Source organism: Bos indicus x Bos taurus, chromosome 9 (genome assembly GCF_003369695.1).
Source record: "Bos indicus x Bos taurus breed Angus x Brahman F1 hybrid chromosome 9, Bos_hybrid_MaternalHap_v2.0, whole genome shotgun sequence".
Taxonomy (NCBI): domain Eukaryota; kingdom Metazoa; phylum Chordata; class Mammalia; order Artiodactyla; family Bovidae; genus Bos; species Bos indicus x Bos taurus.
The window spans coordinates 61,934,320-61,952,124 of NC_040084.1; the positions used below are offsets into that span (position 1 = coordinate 61,934,320).

The window sequence follows — 17,805 nt, forward strand, 5'->3', positions numbered from 1 at the left end:
GGGTCCAAGAGGAAGTCCTCTTTTTGGTGTGGAATTGCTTGGCTTTTCTTTACCTCCTGGACCCAGATGCAAACTTCAAGACGTGTGTGTGTGTGTGTGTGTGTGTGTGTGTCATTTTGGTGACCAGAAGTAACAGATGCCTGGAATTTAGGAGTGGATGAGGACTAAAAGATGCCTCTGGCCTGGTCTACCTGGAGAGGAAAGTGACGGGTCCCATCTATAGCAGTGTTACACCCACATCTCCACTTCGGAGAGTCACAGTGTACATAAAGCACCTCGATGGGAAGTCTTGTATGAAAGTCTTCAGCTCATTCAACCATGAAAACCTATTTTTCAGAAAACATGTGTCCCTCAGGATAGTCTTACTAAGGCTGCTGTATCAAATAGCCTCTAACCCTTACTGCTGCTGCTACTGCTAAGTCGCTTCAGTCGTGTCCGACTGTGCGACCCCACAGACGGCAGCCCACCAGGCTCCCTCGTCCCTGGGATTCTCCAGGCAAGAACACTGGAATGGGTTGCCATTTCCTTCTCCAATGCATGAAAGTGAAAAGTGAAAGTGAAGTCACTTAGTCATATCCGAGTCTTTGCGACCCCATGAACTGCAGCCTACCAGGCTCCTCCGTCCATGGGATTGCCTTCTCCCTCTAACCCTTAGTGGCTTAAAAATAACATGGTTTATTTCTCTTTCACACTACACATTTACTGTTCATTGACTGGAGATCCTGCACTGCATGGTCTTTACTCTGGGATCCAAGGTGTTAGAGCAGCCACCTTGTAAGCATTTCTGGTTGTTCTAGCAGAGAAAAGTGAGCTCTGGATGTTTCCACGGTGATATGTTCTAGACTGAGAATGACATTCAGAATTTGGGCTCATAACTCTTGGACCAGGACTAGTCACGTGACCCTACCCAGTCACAAGGGTCTGAGGAAGTACTGCCCTCGCATATGGCTGGAAAACAGATAGTCGGAAATATTCGCTAAATAGCACTGACAACTAAACCTCCTAACCTGACTGAACACTAATAGTCATTGAAGTATAATTGGAAATGACTGCTGTTCATGGTTTTGACAAAAAGAATTGATAGTAATTACTACTGAAGAATGTTTAGCATCTGTGCTAAAGTTACATGACCATACTTAGTCAGGAATAAGAAATAGGAAGGCTTATTTTTTTTCATACTTATCTGGGGGAAAGAGGAATATCTCTCTCACATACCACACACACAAAACAATTCTTTTGGAAGATTTTATGAAAACAATTTCTTTTCACTTAGTCTCTAGTGGAATTCCTACAACAGATAACAAAATCATTTACCAGCCAATTCGTCATTGCTTCTCTCAAATACAAATGCATTATAATAGAAAGCATGGAAAATTCCACAACACACCTACGTCTAAGCTACCAGAGGGAGGTATACCATAAATGTCCATTCACAGCATCTTCACAGATGTGCAGAGTTAACAAATCCCATAATTCCAGTAAAGTTGGCATTCAATTCACCTAGACAAAAAATGAAATATATTTTGTACTTACTATCATAGCCTCTGAAAATTAATTTCTGATGAAGTCTACCAAATCAAATTATCTAATGTCTTAGTATCTTGGTGGATAGTTGATTACAACTGTGTCAGTTAATGACACAGCAGTGGTTGACAACAAGAAGGCAGTGATGGCATTGGGATAAGTTCTGAGATGTTACCACCTGCATGGCAAACACAATGAAGGCATGTTATCAGTAGCCATGTAAAACTCCTTAATTCACTGTTTCTATAAATTATAGGGCATGTTAAATTCTTGTCATTTACTCAGCTATTCCCAAGTTCCTTCCCAGTTCTTCATTATATAATCTTTCTATATGCAATCATAGTTAAATGGCTTAATACATGTAAAATGCTTTGAGCAATGCTTGGCACATAGCAGCTACTAAGTGTCAGTTGTTTTCATTATTATTATTATTTTATGTCTTAAAAGTGATGCTTTGCATGTCTCCTGCCCTTCAGGGATGTGAAAATTTGGTTTGCTTTAAGCAAGTTCAATCCAGTGCTCCCAGTGAGGAGGTCTAACATGCAAGGTATCTTCCATATGGTTTTTTGTTTCTTGCTGAGGACAGAACAGGCAAATCACCTTAGAAGTGATAAAAGTGATTTAAAATGTATTTAAAAGATTTTGTATATGTACCTCTAGATAAAGTGAGTATCTGAAATGGTAAATGTTGAGAACAAATTTTAAAATTTTTGATAATTGCACCACCAAGATACACTGATTAAAAAAGCCCCTTGGTATACTGCATTACCTTCAGACTATAATAAATCACTTACAATACTGTTAAAGTATTTAACTATATATTTTATTTTTATAATAATGAATCTGATATGCTCTAATCTCCTTTGGTTTGTTATACATCATCCATGCATCATTCATTCCATTCACTTAAAGCATCATCTTCATGTCCAGGTATATCTGTTGGTGACTGGTCAAGAGAAGTTGAATCTTTGTATCTCATTGAACTCAGCTCAGACTGTATCTCAGTTGTCGAGGCCTTTGCCCCCCAGAAATCTTTGACTGCCGTCCTGGAAGAAAAAAGTTTTTAAATATTTTTTGAAATGAAAACTAAAACGTTAGTTTTCTATATATAGAAGAGCCTCCTTGTTGTTGTTGTTCAGTCGCTAAGTCATGTCTGACTCCACAACCCCATGGACTGTAGCCACCAGGCTCCTCTGTCCATGGCATAACCCTGGTAAGAATACTGGAATGGCATGTCGTTTCCTTCTCTGAGGGATCTTCCCCATCCAGGCATTGAACCCAGGTCTCCTGCATTGGCAGATAGATTCTTTACTGCTAAGCCATCAGGGAAACCCATAGAAGTGCCTCCTTAGTCAGGATTTATTTTTATTTTGCAACCCATCAGCTGCACTGTGATAGTAGATGAGCCTTCAGATGTACCAGGGGGTGATACTCATGTAGGTATTAGAAATACTCTCAAATGATGAACTAGTTGCTTATAATAACCACATTTTAAAGTTGTGATTATTTTCAACTAGTATGCAGGGCAGGAAGCAATAGTTAGAACTGGACATGGAACAACAGACTGGTTCCAAATAGGAAAAGGAGTACGTCAAGGCTGTATATTGTCACCCTATTTATTTAACTTATATGCAGAGTACATCATGAGAAACGCTGGGCTGGAGGAAGCACAAACTGGACTCAAGATTGCCAGAAGAAATATCAATAACCTCACATACGCAGATGACACCACCCTTATGGCAGAAAGTGAAGAACTAAAGAGTCTCTTGATGAAAGTGAAAGAGGAGAGTGAAAAAGTTGGCTTAAAGCTCAACATTGAGAAAACAAAGATCATGGTATCTGGTCCCATCACTTCATGGCAAATAGATGGGGAAACAGTGGAAACAGTGGCTGACTTTGTTTTTCTGGGCTCCAAAATCACTGCAGGTGGTGATTGCAGCCATGAAATTAAAAGACGCTTACACCTTGGAAGGAAAGTTATGACCAACCTAGACAGCATATTCAAAAGCAGAGACTTTGCCAACAAAGGTCAAGGGTATGGTTTTTCCAGTGGTCATGTATAGATGTGAGAGTTGGACTGTAAAGAAAGCTGAGCGCTGAAGAATTGGTGCTTTTGAACTGTGGTGTTGGAGAAAACTCTTGAGAGTCCCTTGGACTGCAAGGAGGTCCAACCAGTCCATCCTACAGGAGATCAGTCCTGGGTGTTCATTGGAAGAACTGATGTTGAAGCTGAAACTCCAATACTTCGGCCACCTGATGCAAAGAGATGACTCATTTGAAAAGACTCTGATGCTGGGAAAGATTGAGGGCAGGAGGAGAAGGGGACGACAGAGGATGAGATGGCTGGATGGCATCACGGACTCGATGGACGTGAGTCTGAGTGAACTCTGGGAGTTGGTGATGGACAGGGAGGCCTGGCGTGCTATGGTTCATGGGGTTGCAAAGAGTCGGACACTACTGAGTGACTGAACTGAACTGATTTTCAACTAGACAACACAAATATTAATTCAATAAACTTTTTGCTTTAACAACTACTATGTAAAATTGTGAAAACTGCATTTAAAAGTTTTCTCATGGCTGGGGATCAAGTCATGAGATCAGGTAGTTTGAACCAGGATTGTCTCAGGAGGGATGAAGAAAGTTGGACAGTCTTGAAACCTGCATAAGAAGCATAATGGACAGGGCCTTAGATTCACTGGACAGGGAGAGGCAGACAAGCAGATTTATTATCAAGGGTGATAGTTCAGTTGCAGTTCTTCACCTACCAATTTATAATTATGAAGATCAGTACAAAGATCACAAATATGCAGATAATAACTCCTATGGTCAGCACAAAAACTAGGACTGCATCAGTGTCTGGTCGGCTTGCTCTTTTCATCTGTAATTCTAGAGAAAAAAAACACATAGTGATGATTATTACTACTGGGAGAAAAAAAAGGAATGAACATCTAAATGGGAACTTTGTATCTGGAAAAGAGCTCTAGAAATATACAGCAAGAATTAGTGGAACGTGTTAATAAACTTTCTCTACGTGTTAGAAATGTTCTTTACAAACATGCAGAAAGGTTCAAAGAATCTGACAATAAACATCCTGCATTTCCACCACCTAGACACTACCATCAACATTTTAACTATCCTTCTGTTCATGCTTCTATCAATCCACTGATCCACCTTATTTTTTTTGATGCACTTTAAGATAATTTGCTAATGTCTGCACACTTCTTACAGAATTCAAGAGAATATAATTAACTAGAGTGCAATATTTGTTTATATTTTTTCTTTTGAGGTAAAATGTACGGACCCTGAATTGAACAACAATCTTAAATATGTTATTTATTTAGTTATGGCAAATGCAAACACATATATGTAATTCAAATCCCTAAAAACACACAGAATATTACTCTACCCCAGAAAGTTTCCTTGAGCCCCTCCCAGTTAATCCCTGCCCAAATCTTTAGGCACAACTACTGTCCTGATTTTCTTTTCCACATAGATTGGTTCTACCTGATCTAGAATTTCATAGGAATGGAAACATTCATTATACTTTCTTTTGTGTAAGGCTTTTTAACTCAGTATTATGTTTTAGAGATTCAACCATAATTGTTGCATATATCAACAGTTTTTTCTTTTTTATTACTGGGTCAGAGATCAGATCAGTCGCTCAGTCGTGTCTAACTTTTTGCGACCCCATGAATCGCAGCATGCCAGGCCTCCCTGTCCATCACCAACTCCCAGAGTTCACTGAGACTCACGTCCATCGAGTCAGTGATACCATCCAGCCATCTCATCCTCTGTCGTCCCCTTCTTCTCTTGCCCCCAATCCCTCCCAGCATCAGAGTCTTTTCCAATGAGTCAACTTTTTGCATGAGGTGGCCAAAGTACTGGAGTTTCAGCTTTAGCATCATTCCTTCCAAAGAAATCCCAGAACTGATCTCCTTTAGAATGGACTGGTTGGATCTCCTTGCAGTTCAAGGGACTCTCAAGAGTTTAAAAGCATCAATTCTTCGGTGCTCAGCCTTCTTCACAGCCCAACTCTCACATCCATACATGACCACAGGAAAAACCATAGCCTTGACTAGACGAACCTTTGTTGGCAAAGTAATGTCTCTGCTTTTGAATATGCTATCTAGGTTGGTCATAACTTTCCTTCCAAGGAGTAAGCGTCTTTTAATTTCATGGCTGCAGGGTGACAATATACAGCCTTGACGTACTCCTTTTCCTATGTGGAACCAGTCTGTTGTTCCATGTCCAGTTCTTACTGTTGCTTCCTGATCTGCATACAAATTTCTCAAGAGGCAGATCAGGTGGTCTGGTATTCCCATCTCTTTCAGAATTTTCCACAGTTTATTGTGATCCACACAGTCAAAGGCTTTGGCATAGTCAATAAAGCAGAAATAGATGTTTTTCTGGAACTCTCTTGCTTTTTCCATGATCCAGCAGATGTTGGCAAATTGATCTCTGGTTCCTCTGCCTTTTCTAAAACCAGCTTGAACATCAGGAAGTTCACGGTTCACACACACACACACACACACAAAACAGAATACTGCTCAGCCAGAAAATGAATGAAATCCTGACATTTGCAACAACATAGATGGACCTTAAAGGTGTTATTGCTAAGTTAAGTAACGTCAGATGGAGAAAAACAGATATAAATATGTTGAATTTAAAAAAATAAATAAAACAGAAACACACTCATGGATACAGAGAACCAGATTATTCGTTGCCAGAGAGGAAGGGGGTTTAGGGTAGGTGAAATGGATGATGGGGGAGAGGCAACTTTATGGTGGTAGATGGTAACTAGACTTGTGGTGGGAGTCTCCATATACATATATCAAATCATAATACTGTACACCTGAAACTTACATTAAAACATTTAAAACTTTAGCTCTTTAAAAGGAATCACTAGAAAAATGAAAAGATAAAATCCAGGGAAAAATTTAATAAACCATGTATAACAAGTATGATCAGTTTGGGGAAAGATCCTGTAATTTCTTAGAAAACTAAGCATACCTCTACACTAGGACCCAGCAGTTCCACTCATAGGTATTTATCCAAAAGAAGTGGAAGTGTGTGTTCACAGAATGACTTGTATAAGAATGTTCATAGCAGTTTATTTATAATAACCCCAAACTGAAACAGAGTGGGTGTCCATCAGGAGACTGAATAATTGAGGCATGATCTGCCTCTTGAGAAATTTGTATGCAGGTCAGGAAGCAACAGTTCAAACTGGACATGGAACAACAAACTGGTTCCAAATAGGAAAAGGAGTTCATCAAGGCTGTATATTGTCACCCTGTTTATTTAACTTGTATTCAGAGTACATCATGAGAAACGCTGGACTGGAAGAAACACAAACTGGAATCAAGATTGCCGGGAGAAATATCAATAACCTCAGATATGCAGATGACACAACTCTTATGGCAGAAAGTGAAGCGGAACTCAAAAGCCTCTTGATGAAAGTGAAAGAGGAGAGTGAAAAAGTTGGCTTAAAGGTCAACATTCAGAAAATGAAGATCATGGCATCTGGTCCCATCACTTCATGGGAAATTGATGGGGAAACAGTGGAAACAGTGTCAGACTTTATTTTTCTGGGCTCCAAAATCACTACAGATGGTGACTGCAGCCATGAAATTAAAAGACGCTTACTCCTTGGAAGGAAAGTTATGATCAACCTAGATAGCATATTCAAAAGCAGAGACATTACTTTGCCAACAAAGGTTCGTCTAGTCAAGGCTATGGTTTTTTCAGTGGTCATGTATGGATGTGAGAGTTGGACTGTGAAGAAGGCTGAGCACCGAAGAATTGATGCTTTTGAACTCTTGAGAGTCCCTTGGACTGCAAGGAGATCCAACCAGTCCATTCTAAAGGAGATCAGCCCTGGGATTTCTTTGGAGGGAATGATGCTAAAGCTGAAACTCCAGTACTTTGGCCACCTCATGTGAAGAGTTGACTCATTGGAAAAGACTCTGATGCTGGGAGGGATTGGGGGCAGGAGGAGAAGGGGACGACAGAGGATGAGATGGCTGGATGGCATCACTGACTCGATGGACGTGAGTCTCAGTGAACTCTGGGAGTGGGTGATGGACAGGGAGGCCTGGCATGCTGAGATTCATGGGGTCGCAAAAAGTTGGACACGACTGAGCGACTGATCTGATCTGATATATATATATATATATAAGACACCTTCTTTATCCATTTGTCCATCAATGGACAGTTAGGTGGCTTCTATATCTTGGCTATTATAAATAATGCTCCAGAGAACATAGAGGTGCATATGTCTTTTTAAATTAGTGTTATGTTCTTTGGATAAATATACAGAAGTGGAAAAGCTGTGTCCTATGGTAGTATTATTCTTAATTTTTTGAAGACTCTCTATACTGCTTTTCGTAGTGGCTGCACCAACAGTGTACAAGGGTTCCCTTTTCTCCACATCCTCTCCAACATTTGTTATTTTTTGTCTTTTTTGATAACAACCACTCTAATAGGTATAACGTAGTACCTGTGGTTTTGATTTGCATTTCCCTAACTAGTGATGTTGAGCATATTTTTATGCATCTGCTGACCATCTGTATGTCTTCTTTGGAAAAAATGTCTATTCAGATCCTCTGCCTGATTTTTATCAGGTTTTATTTATTTATTTTTTAATGTTGATTACTGTGAGTTCCTTATACATTTTGGCCTATTAACCCCTCATCAGAGATACCATGTGCAAATGTCTCCTCCCATTCCGTAAGCTGTTTTTTTGTTTTGATGACGGTTTCCTTTGCTGTGCAGAAGCTTTTTAGTTTGAAGTAGTCCCATTGTTTATTTTTGCTTTTGTTTCCCTTGTCTCTGCAGTTAAACCTACAAAAACATCGTTAAGACCTATATCAATAAGGTTCAGAAGTCAATTCAGTTGCTCAGTCGTGTCCGATACTTTGCATCCCCATGAATTGGAGCACACCAGGCCTCCCTGTCCATCACCAACTCCCAGAGTTCACTCAAACCCACATCCATCGAGTCAGTGATGCCATCCAGCCATCTCATCCTCTGTCGCCCCCTTCTCCTCCTGCCCCCAATCCCTCCCAGCATCAGAGTCTTTTCCAATGAGTCAACTCTTCGCATGAGGTGGCCAAAGTACTGGAGTTTCAGCTTTAGCATCATTCCTTCCAAAGAAATCCCAGGGCTGATCTCCTTCAGAATGGACTGGTTGGATCTCCTTGCAGTCCAAGGGACTCTCAAGAGTCTTCTCCAACACCACAGTTCAAAAGCATCAATTCTTCGGCGCTCAGCTTTCTTTATAGTCCAACTCTCATATCCATACATGATCACTGGAAAAAGCATAACCTTTACTAGACCTTTGTTGGCAAAGTAATGTCTCTGCTTTTTAATACGCTATCTTCTGCTGCTGCTAAGTCACTTCAGTCGTGTCTGACTCTGTGCGACCCCATAGACAGCAGCCCACCAGGCTCCCCCGTCCCTGGGATTCTCCAGGCAAGAATACTGGAGTGGGTTGCCATTTCCTTCTCCAGTGCATGAAAGTGAAAAGTCAAAGTGAAGTTGCTCAGTCGTGTCTGACTCTTAGCGACCTCATGGACTGCAGCCTTCCAGGGTCCTCCATCCATGGGATTTTCCAGGCAAGAGTACCGGAGTGGGGTGCCATTGCCTTCTCCCAATATGCTATCTAGGTTGGTTATAACCTTCCTTCCAAGGAGGAATTATCTTTTAATTTCATGGCTGCAGTCACCATCTGTAGTGATTTTGGAGCCCAGAAAAATAAAGTCTGACACTGTTTCCACTGTTTCCCCATCTATTTCCCATGAAGTGATGGGACCAGAGGCCATGATCTTAGTTTTCTGAATGTTGAGTTTTAAGCCAACTTTTTCACTCTCCTTTCACTCTCATCAAAAGGCTTTTGAGTTCCTCTTCACTTTCTGCCATAAGGGTGGTGTCATCCGCATATCTGAGGTTATTGATATTTCTCCTGGCAATCTTGATTCCAGCTTGTGCTTCCTCCAGCCCAGCATTTCTCATGATGTACTCTGCATATAAGTTAAATAAGCAGGGTGACAATATACAGCCTTGACGTACTCCTTTTCCTATTTGGAACCAGTCTGTTGTTCCATGTCCAGTTTGAACTGTTGCTTCCTGACCTGCAAATAGGTTTCTCAAGAGGCAGGTCAGGTGGTCTGGTATTCCCATCTCTTTCAGAATTTTCCACAGTTTATTGTGATCCACACAGTCAAAGGCTTTGGCATAGTCAATGAAGCAGAAATAGATATTTTTCTGGAACTCTCTTGCTTTTTCCATGATCCAGCGGATGTTGGCAATTTGATCTCTGGTTCCTCTGCCTTTTCTAAAACCAGCTTGAACATCAAGAAGTTCACGGTTCACGTTTTACTGCCTATGTTTTTTTCCTAGGAATTTTATGATTTTAGGTCTTACGTTCAACTCTTTCATCCATTTTGAGTTTATTTCTGTGTACGGTGTAAGATAGTGACCTTCTTTCATTCTTTTGCATGTGGCTGTCAAATTTTCCCAATACCATTTTTGGAATATGAAGTTTTAAATTTTATGAAGCCTAATTTATCAATATTTCCTTTTATGGTGACTGGTTTTTGTCATATCTAAAAGGGAAGTCTTGCCTACTCCTGAATCATACAGATAGTCTTCTATGTTTTCTTTTTTAAGCTTGATGATTTTAGCTTTTATTAATACATTTAGGACTATAACACATCTCTAATTTTTGTATATGTTTTAATATCCAAACACCACTTTTAAATCAGCATTCTCTCCCATATCTGTCTGCTTTCCTTATTAAGGAGACAAAATGAGTCTACTACATGTATTATAACACTGCTACATTGTAAGCTGATAAAAATGCAATTTATAGCAAATATTACTTACTTTTGAATTATATACCTTTCTTATGGCTCTTCCTGGTCCCTAAATCATAGACTCATTAAAGATTCATGTGGGGAAGGTCCTGAAAGATCATCTGATACAACTTTTATACAGATAAGTAAACCAACATCCAGGGAGATTTAATGATTTGTGAAAGCTATGTTTTATGTATTTTAATATTTTAATTTTGATAAGTACCATTCTCACAGGGGCTTCCCAGGTGGTACTAGTGGTAAACAATCTGCCTGCCTATGTAGAAGATGCAAGATTCACAAGTTTGATCCCTGGGTCAAGAAAATCCCCTGGAGAAGGAAATGGCAGCCCACTCCAGTATTCTTGCCTGGAGAATTCCATGGACAGAGGAGCCCAGTGGGCTACTGTACACGGAGTCATGAGGAGTTGGACATGACTGACTGCACACACACAGCACTCTAACAGACTTGGTCTCCTATTCAGGCAGTCTCAACTGCTTATTCATCTTGATTTTCTTTCTATTCTTTAAACACTATGAAATATAATTTTCCATTTTTCTTAGTAGTTCAAGAGCTATAAACTCAATTTAGTAATCTCATTAAATACTTCCAAGTACGATGAACAATTTTAAAAAGTTAAAGTTAGTCACTCAGTCGTGTCCGACTTTTTGTGACCCCATGGACTGTAGCCCACAAGGCTCCTCCGTCCATGGGATTCTCCAGGCAAGAATACTGGAGTGCGTTGCCATTCCCTTCTCCAGGGGATCTTCTCAACCCAGGGATTGAACCCAGGTCTCCTGCATTGCAGGCAGACTCTACCGAATGAGCCACCAGGGAAGCCAATTTATATCATATTTATATTCTAACATTGTTAAATTTAAAAAGTTTTTAACTTTTGATAATTTTAGACTTATAAAAGCAGTGGAATTTTTAAGCTCAAATGGAAAAAAAAAACTTTTAAGATTAAAACTTGAGGGGAAGAAATGCAAAATTTCTTTCCATTTATCTACTACCCTGAAATACTAGACAAGAGAGGTGGAAAATGAGAAGTATCAAGATTCTGGTTCATTTTAATGGTAGTCTTCTTGCAAGGGTCCCTTAGAGTACTTTTATGTCTAATAAAAAATAGTTTCCATTTCTGTTGAAATTTTCTAATGAAAAACAGACTGAATTTTGATGCTCTTACATTTTAGAAAAACTAAGCTTATGTTTGTATTAGTTTTTGAAGGTCACCATAACAAAGTACCACTAACTAGGGGACTTAAAAACAACAGAAATATCTGTTATCTCACAGTTTTGGAGGATAAATGTTTGAATACCAGGCATTGGTAAGGCTGTGCTCTCACCAGTGGCTCTGAGAAGGATCCTTCCTTTACTCTTCCAGGCTCTGGGAGCCCCAAATGTTCCTTAGTTTGTGACAGTGTATCTCCAGCCTGGGATTTCTTTGGAAGGAATGATGCTAAAGCTGAAACTCCAGTACTTTGGCCACCTCATGTGAAGAATTGACTCATTGGAAAAGACCCTGATGCTGGGAGGGATTGGGGGCAGGAGGAAAAGGGGACAACAGAGGATGAGATGGCTGGATGGCATCACTGACTCGATGGACGTGAGTCTGAGTGAACTCCGGGAGTTGGTGATGGACAGGGAGGCCTGGCGTGCTGCGATTCATGGGGTCGCAAAGAGTCGGACACGACTGAGCGACTGATCTGATCTGATCTGAACTCCAGTTTCTGTGTCTGTCTTCACATGGCTGTCTTCTCCCCATGTGTCTTTGAGTCTTCATGTATTCTCCTCTCTCATGTTCTGTGTTTGTGTGTCCAGATCTCCCTCTTCTCATGAGGACACCAGTTAAACTGGATTAAAAGCCCACTCTTCTCTAGTATGTAAGATCGTGTCTTAACTGGATTAATTACACCTGCAACAACCCTATTTCCAGACACCATCACATTCTTAAGTTATATGAGTTTGGACTTGAAAATATCTTTTTAGGGGGACATGATTGAATCAAAATAATGCCTAACTATAAAAGACAATTATTGTGAAAGTGAAAAATCTGTCATATGAAGGAATGGATGGGGCATTTTCATTAATTAAACCGTATCTACCCTGAAAATATTTCAATCATGTATTTGTTTCGAGCCAGTACCATACTGTGAGAACATTTCAAGCCAAAACATTTGTCTGACGTCTAAAACAGCCAAAAGGGTCTGTCACAGCAGTAAACCCAATTGTCCTTTTTAAAAGCAACTAATAGATATCAACATTTTCTGAAAACATTTTGTCATCTAACCAGTGCATATGCTAAGATGGCAGAGACATCCCCCACCAGTCCTCGACAGCTACGAGAGAGAAAAGTCAACTTGTCTCACTTGCTGACCTTGGGGACTGTGCCCCAGTCCTTAGCTTACACCTGTTGCCTTTGAATCACAGGAAGAGCTAACCACTACTAAGCAGTCCTAACAAGGACCAAGCTGGGGGACACGAACTGAGAACGGCTGTCAAAACCTTTAATAGCCTGAACTGTGACTCACTGAGATCTTTTTTAGTTGATGATGTTCGGTCCTTTTTTGCCTTTTATTGACATTATTCTTTTAATAACACCGAGTATATCCCAATATAGGACTACGGTTATTAGCTTTCACTGTAAATATTTTTTTTAAAGGACACTGAACAGTACATCAAAGAAAGTTTACAGTTTATTTTTTTAAATCACCTCCAAAATACCTCAGCTTGTTTCCAGTTAAATAAAAGGCAGTGAAGTGGTAGTCGCTCAGTCGTGTCCAGCTCTTTGCAACCCCACGGACTGTAGCCCACCAGGCTCCTCTGTCCATGGAATTCTCCAGGCAAGGATACTGGAGTGGGTAGCCATTTCCTTCTCCAGGGAATCTTCCCGACCCAAAGCTGGGATCAAAGCTGGGTCTCCTGCATTGCAGGCAGTCTTCATCATCTGAGCCACCAGGGAAAGTCACACTACCTTGTAGAAAAGTCTTAATGGTATAAAACTAGTGCTTCCCAAAATGTGATCTCTGGACCAACAACAACTAGGAACTTGTCAGAAATGGAAATTCTTGTGCCAGCGGATCTACAGATGCAGAAACTACAGGAGCTGGGCTAGTGGTCTGTGTCTCAACAAGATCACCATGTGATTCTGATGCTCTCTGAAGTTTGAGATATAAGCAAGTCAAAATGTTGCTGGGTACTCACCAGTTGTCGTATAGATTGTGAATCTAATAGATGCTACTATTTCATTATTATCCAACGTTTCACACTCAAAAGCCTTGGGGTGAGTATCCCTGTGAACTTCCAGGATTGCTGAATCATTTGCAAGTATAATGGCTTGCTATTTTAAAAGAAAAAAAATATCAATATTCTTCATGAAAATCTAAGATCAGAAAATAATTTATTTCTTATAACAAAATAAGTGTCACTTTCTCTCAGTCTAGGACAGTAATTAATTATGTACTTGTATTTTAAAGTTAGACAGAACAAGTACCAACTTCCTGACTGTGTAAATCAGAACGAGTTACTCTCTACATCTCAGCTACAGTTGGTCCTCCATATCTTTGGGCTCCACATCAGTAGATTCAACAAATCATAGATTAAAAATACTCAGAAAAAAAGAATTTCCAGAAAGTTCCAAAAAGCAAAACTTGAATTGGTTGCACAGTAACTCTTTACTTGGCATTTATATTGCATTTACAAATTCTTATATAGCATTTTCCAAGGCAAACCATTGGAAACCTTTGTTTGTTTCCAAGGCAAACCATTAAATATCACAGTAATCCAAGTCTATGCCCCAACCAGTAACGCTGAAGAAGCTGAAGTTGAACAGTTCTATGAAGACATAAGATCTTCTAGAACTAACACCCCCAAAAGACATCCTTTTCATTATAGGGGACTGGAATGCAACAGTAGGAAGTAAAGAAACACCTGGAGTAACAGGCAAATTTGGCCTTGGAGTACAGAATGAAGCAGGGCAAAGGCTAATAGAGTTTTGCCAAGAAAACGCACTGGTCATAGCAAACACCCTCTTCCAACAACACCAGAGAAGACTCTACACATAGACATCACCAGATGGTTGACACCAAAATCAGACTGACAATATTCGTTGCAGCCAAAGATGGAGAAGCTCTATACAGTCGGCAAACACAAGACCAGGAGCTGACTATGGCTCAGATCATGAACTCCTTATTGCCAAATTCAGATTGAAACTGAAGAAAGTGGAGAAAACCACGAGACCATTCAGGTATGAGCTAAATCAAATCCCTTATGATTATACAGTGGAAGTGAGAAATAGATTTAAGGGACTAGACCTGATAGATAGAGTGCCTGATGAACTATGGATGGAGGTTCATACATTGTACAGGAGACCGGGATCAAGACCATCCCCAAGAAAAAGAAATGCAAAAAAGCAAAATGGGAGTCTGAGGAGGCCTTACAAATAGATGTGAAAAGAAGGGAAGCGAAAAGCAAAGGAGAAAAGGAAAGGTATAAGCATCCGAATGCAGACTTCCAAATAACAGCAAGGAGACATAAGAAAGCCTTCCTCAGCAATCAATGCAAAGAAATAGAGGAAAACAATAGAATGGGAAAGACTAGAGATCTCTTCAAGAAAATTAGAGATACCAAGGGAACATTTCATGCAAAGATGGGCTCAATAAAGGACAGAAATGGCAGGGACATAACAAAAGCAGAAGATATTAAGAAGAGGGGGCAAGATACACAGAAGAACTGTACAAAAAAGATCTTCACAACCCAGATAATCACGATGGTGTGATCACTCACCTAGAGCCAGACATACTGGAATGTGAAGTCAAGTGGGCCTTAGGAAGCATCACTACGAACAAAGCTAGTGGAGGTGATGGAATTCCAGTTGAGCTGTTTCAAATCCTGAAAGATGATGCTGTGAAACTGTTGTACTCAGTATGCCAGCAAATTTGGAAAACTCAGCAGTGGCCACAGGACTGGAAAAGGTCAGTTTTCATTCCAATCCCAAAGAAAGGCAATGCCAAAGAATACTCAAACCACCGCACAATTGCACTCATCTCACATGCTAGTAAAGTAATGCTTCAAATTCTCCAAGCCAGGCTTCAGCAATATGCGAACCGTGAACTTCCAGATGTTCAAGCTGGTTTTAGAAAAGGCAGAGGAACCAGAGATCAAATTCCCAACATCTGCTGGATCATGGAAAAAGCAAGAGAGTTCCAGAAAAACATCTATTTCTGCTTTATTGACTATGCCAAAGCCTTTGACTGTGTGGATCACAATAAACTGTGGAAAATTCTGAAAGAGATGGGAATACCAGACCACCTGACCTGCCTCTTGAGAAATCTATATGCAGGTCAGGAAGCAGAACAACAGACTGGTTCCAAATAGGAAAAGGAGTATGACAAGGCTGTATATTGTCACCCTGATTATTTAACTTCTATGCAGAGTACATCATGAGAAATGTTGGGCTGGAGGAAGCACAAGCTGGAATCAAGATTGCTGGGAGAAATATCAATAACCTCAGATATGCAGATGACACCATCTTTATGGCAGAAAGTGAAGAAGAACTAAAAAGGCTCTTGATGAAAGTGAAAGTGGAGAGTAGAAAAGTTGGCTTAAAGCTCAACATTCAGAAAACTAAGATCATGGCATCTGGTCCCATAACTTCATGGCAAATAGATGGGGAAACAGTGGAAACAGTGTCAGACTTTATTTTTGGGGGCTCCAAAATCACTGCAGATGGTGACTGCAGCCATGAAATTAAAAGACACTTGCTCCTTGGAAGAAAAGTTATGACCAACCTAGATAGCATATTGAAAAGCAGAGACATTACTTTGCCAACAAAGGTTCGTCTAGTCAAGGCTATGGTTTTTCCTGTGGTCATGTATGGATGTGAGAGTTGGACTGTGAAGAAGGCTGAGCACCGAAGAATTGATGCTTTTGAACTGTAGTGTTGGAGAAGACTCTTGAGAGTCCCTTGGACTGCAAGGAGATCCAACCAGTCCATTCTGAAGGATATCAGCTCTGGGATTTCTTTGGAAGGAATGATGCTAAAGCTGAAACTCCAGTACTTTGGCCACCTCATGTAAAGAGCCGACTCATTTGAAAGGACCCTGATGCTAGGAAAGATTGAGGGCAGGAGGAGAAGGGGACAACAGAGGATTAGATGGTTGGATGGCATCACTGACTCAATGGACATGGGTTTGGGTAGACTCCGGGATTTGGTGATGGACAGGGAGGCCTGGCGTGCTGAGGTTCATGGGGTCGCAAAGAGTCGGACACAACTAAGTGACTGAACTGAACTGATATAGCACTTACATTATATTATAAATAATCTAGAGGTGTTTTAAAGTATACGGACAGAAGTATCTGTTATATTCAAATACTATATAATTTGCCATGTTATATACTAATATAATACCATGGTATTATATACTAATACCATGTTATATAAGAAAATTGAGCATCTCTGATTCTGATGTCTGAAGGGGTCCTGGAGTCAACTCCCTGAGGAAATGGAGCAACAATTGTACTTATCTGCAAAATGGGTATAATGATGGGACTACCTCATAGATTGTTACATGAGTAAAAGAAACTCTAGCAGTTGGTGTATATCTGGCATTTAATAAGCCCTCAACTAATGTTAGCTACTGTTATCAGTATACAAGAATTATACATACAAATGAAAACCTTGCTTCCCAAATAGAACACTTTATATAAAATAGATGCTTCTATGTTCTGATAATAGCTGGCCCTAAACATATATAAAGTTGTAGCTCTACTAAGAAATGAAAGACAATTTAAATCCCAATAATAATACAGTTATATGATTTTTACTTCATTTTTGCAAACTGCTTTTGAAGAGAAAGTGCTCTGAGAGTCATGAAGCACTGGGAAACGAATCTTATTACTCACTGAAAAGCACCAAATTATATATATTCATTACTCACCTGGTCTGGCCTTAGAAGTCTCCAAATATATTTGAAACGGTTTTCAGGAGATGTATGAACACATGCAAGCCTAACATGTTCAAGGCTTTCTGAAATTGGTCTACCCCCTGAAAAAAAATTACATACATATATACCAATGGGCCTTGTGCACTGCTTTATACACAAAACTACCTTTAAAAGTCGCCACCAATTTTAAAAGAAATTACACGCTGGAAGTCAGTAAACGTATTACTGCAAGTTTGACTGTAGAGGAGCAGAGTCATCATGCATGCAACAATAAAGTCACGGAAGAGGCAAGTAAACACCATACCTGTCTGTTCCTTTGGCAAAATAAACTATAGAGAAGAGACAGTAAGGGCAAGCTACTTAGTGATCTATTAAACTTTGAGATATACTTACTAGTGGCTGCCAATTTTCTGTCCACCTCTTTCTGGCTTAGAGATAATGAAACCTCAGACGAGTGAAATTTGATAAAGAAAGGCTCTCAA

General features: G+C 40.0%; 1 protein-coding gene across 2 annotated transcripts in view; it reads right to left on the bottom strand.

Moving 5' to 3' along the window:
* Positions 1 to 2,325: 2,325 nt before the first annotated feature.
* The window catches only part of SPACA1 (sperm acrosome associated 1), a 30,416-nt gene continuing 14,936 nt past the window's right edge, over positions 2,326 to 17,805 (bottom strand). Inside the window, exons 3-6 of one of the 2 annotated variants that reach the window (XM_027552164.1) lie at positions 17,318 to 17,424; positions 13,584 to 13,719; positions 4,290 to 4,410; positions 2,326 to 2,570 (exon numbers count right to left, since the gene is read on the bottom strand). In XM_027552164.1, coding sequence (XP_027407965.1) covers positions 2,414 to 2,570; positions 4,290 to 4,410; positions 13,584 to 13,719; positions 17,318 to 17,424 — 521 coding nt within the window. In that variant the 3' untranslated portion in view covers positions 2,326 to 2,413. The remainder of the gene's footprint in view (positions 2,571 to 4,289; positions 4,411 to 13,583; positions 13,720 to 17,317; positions 17,425 to 17,805) is intronic. The other variant, XM_027552163.1, reaches the window with a different exon arrangement.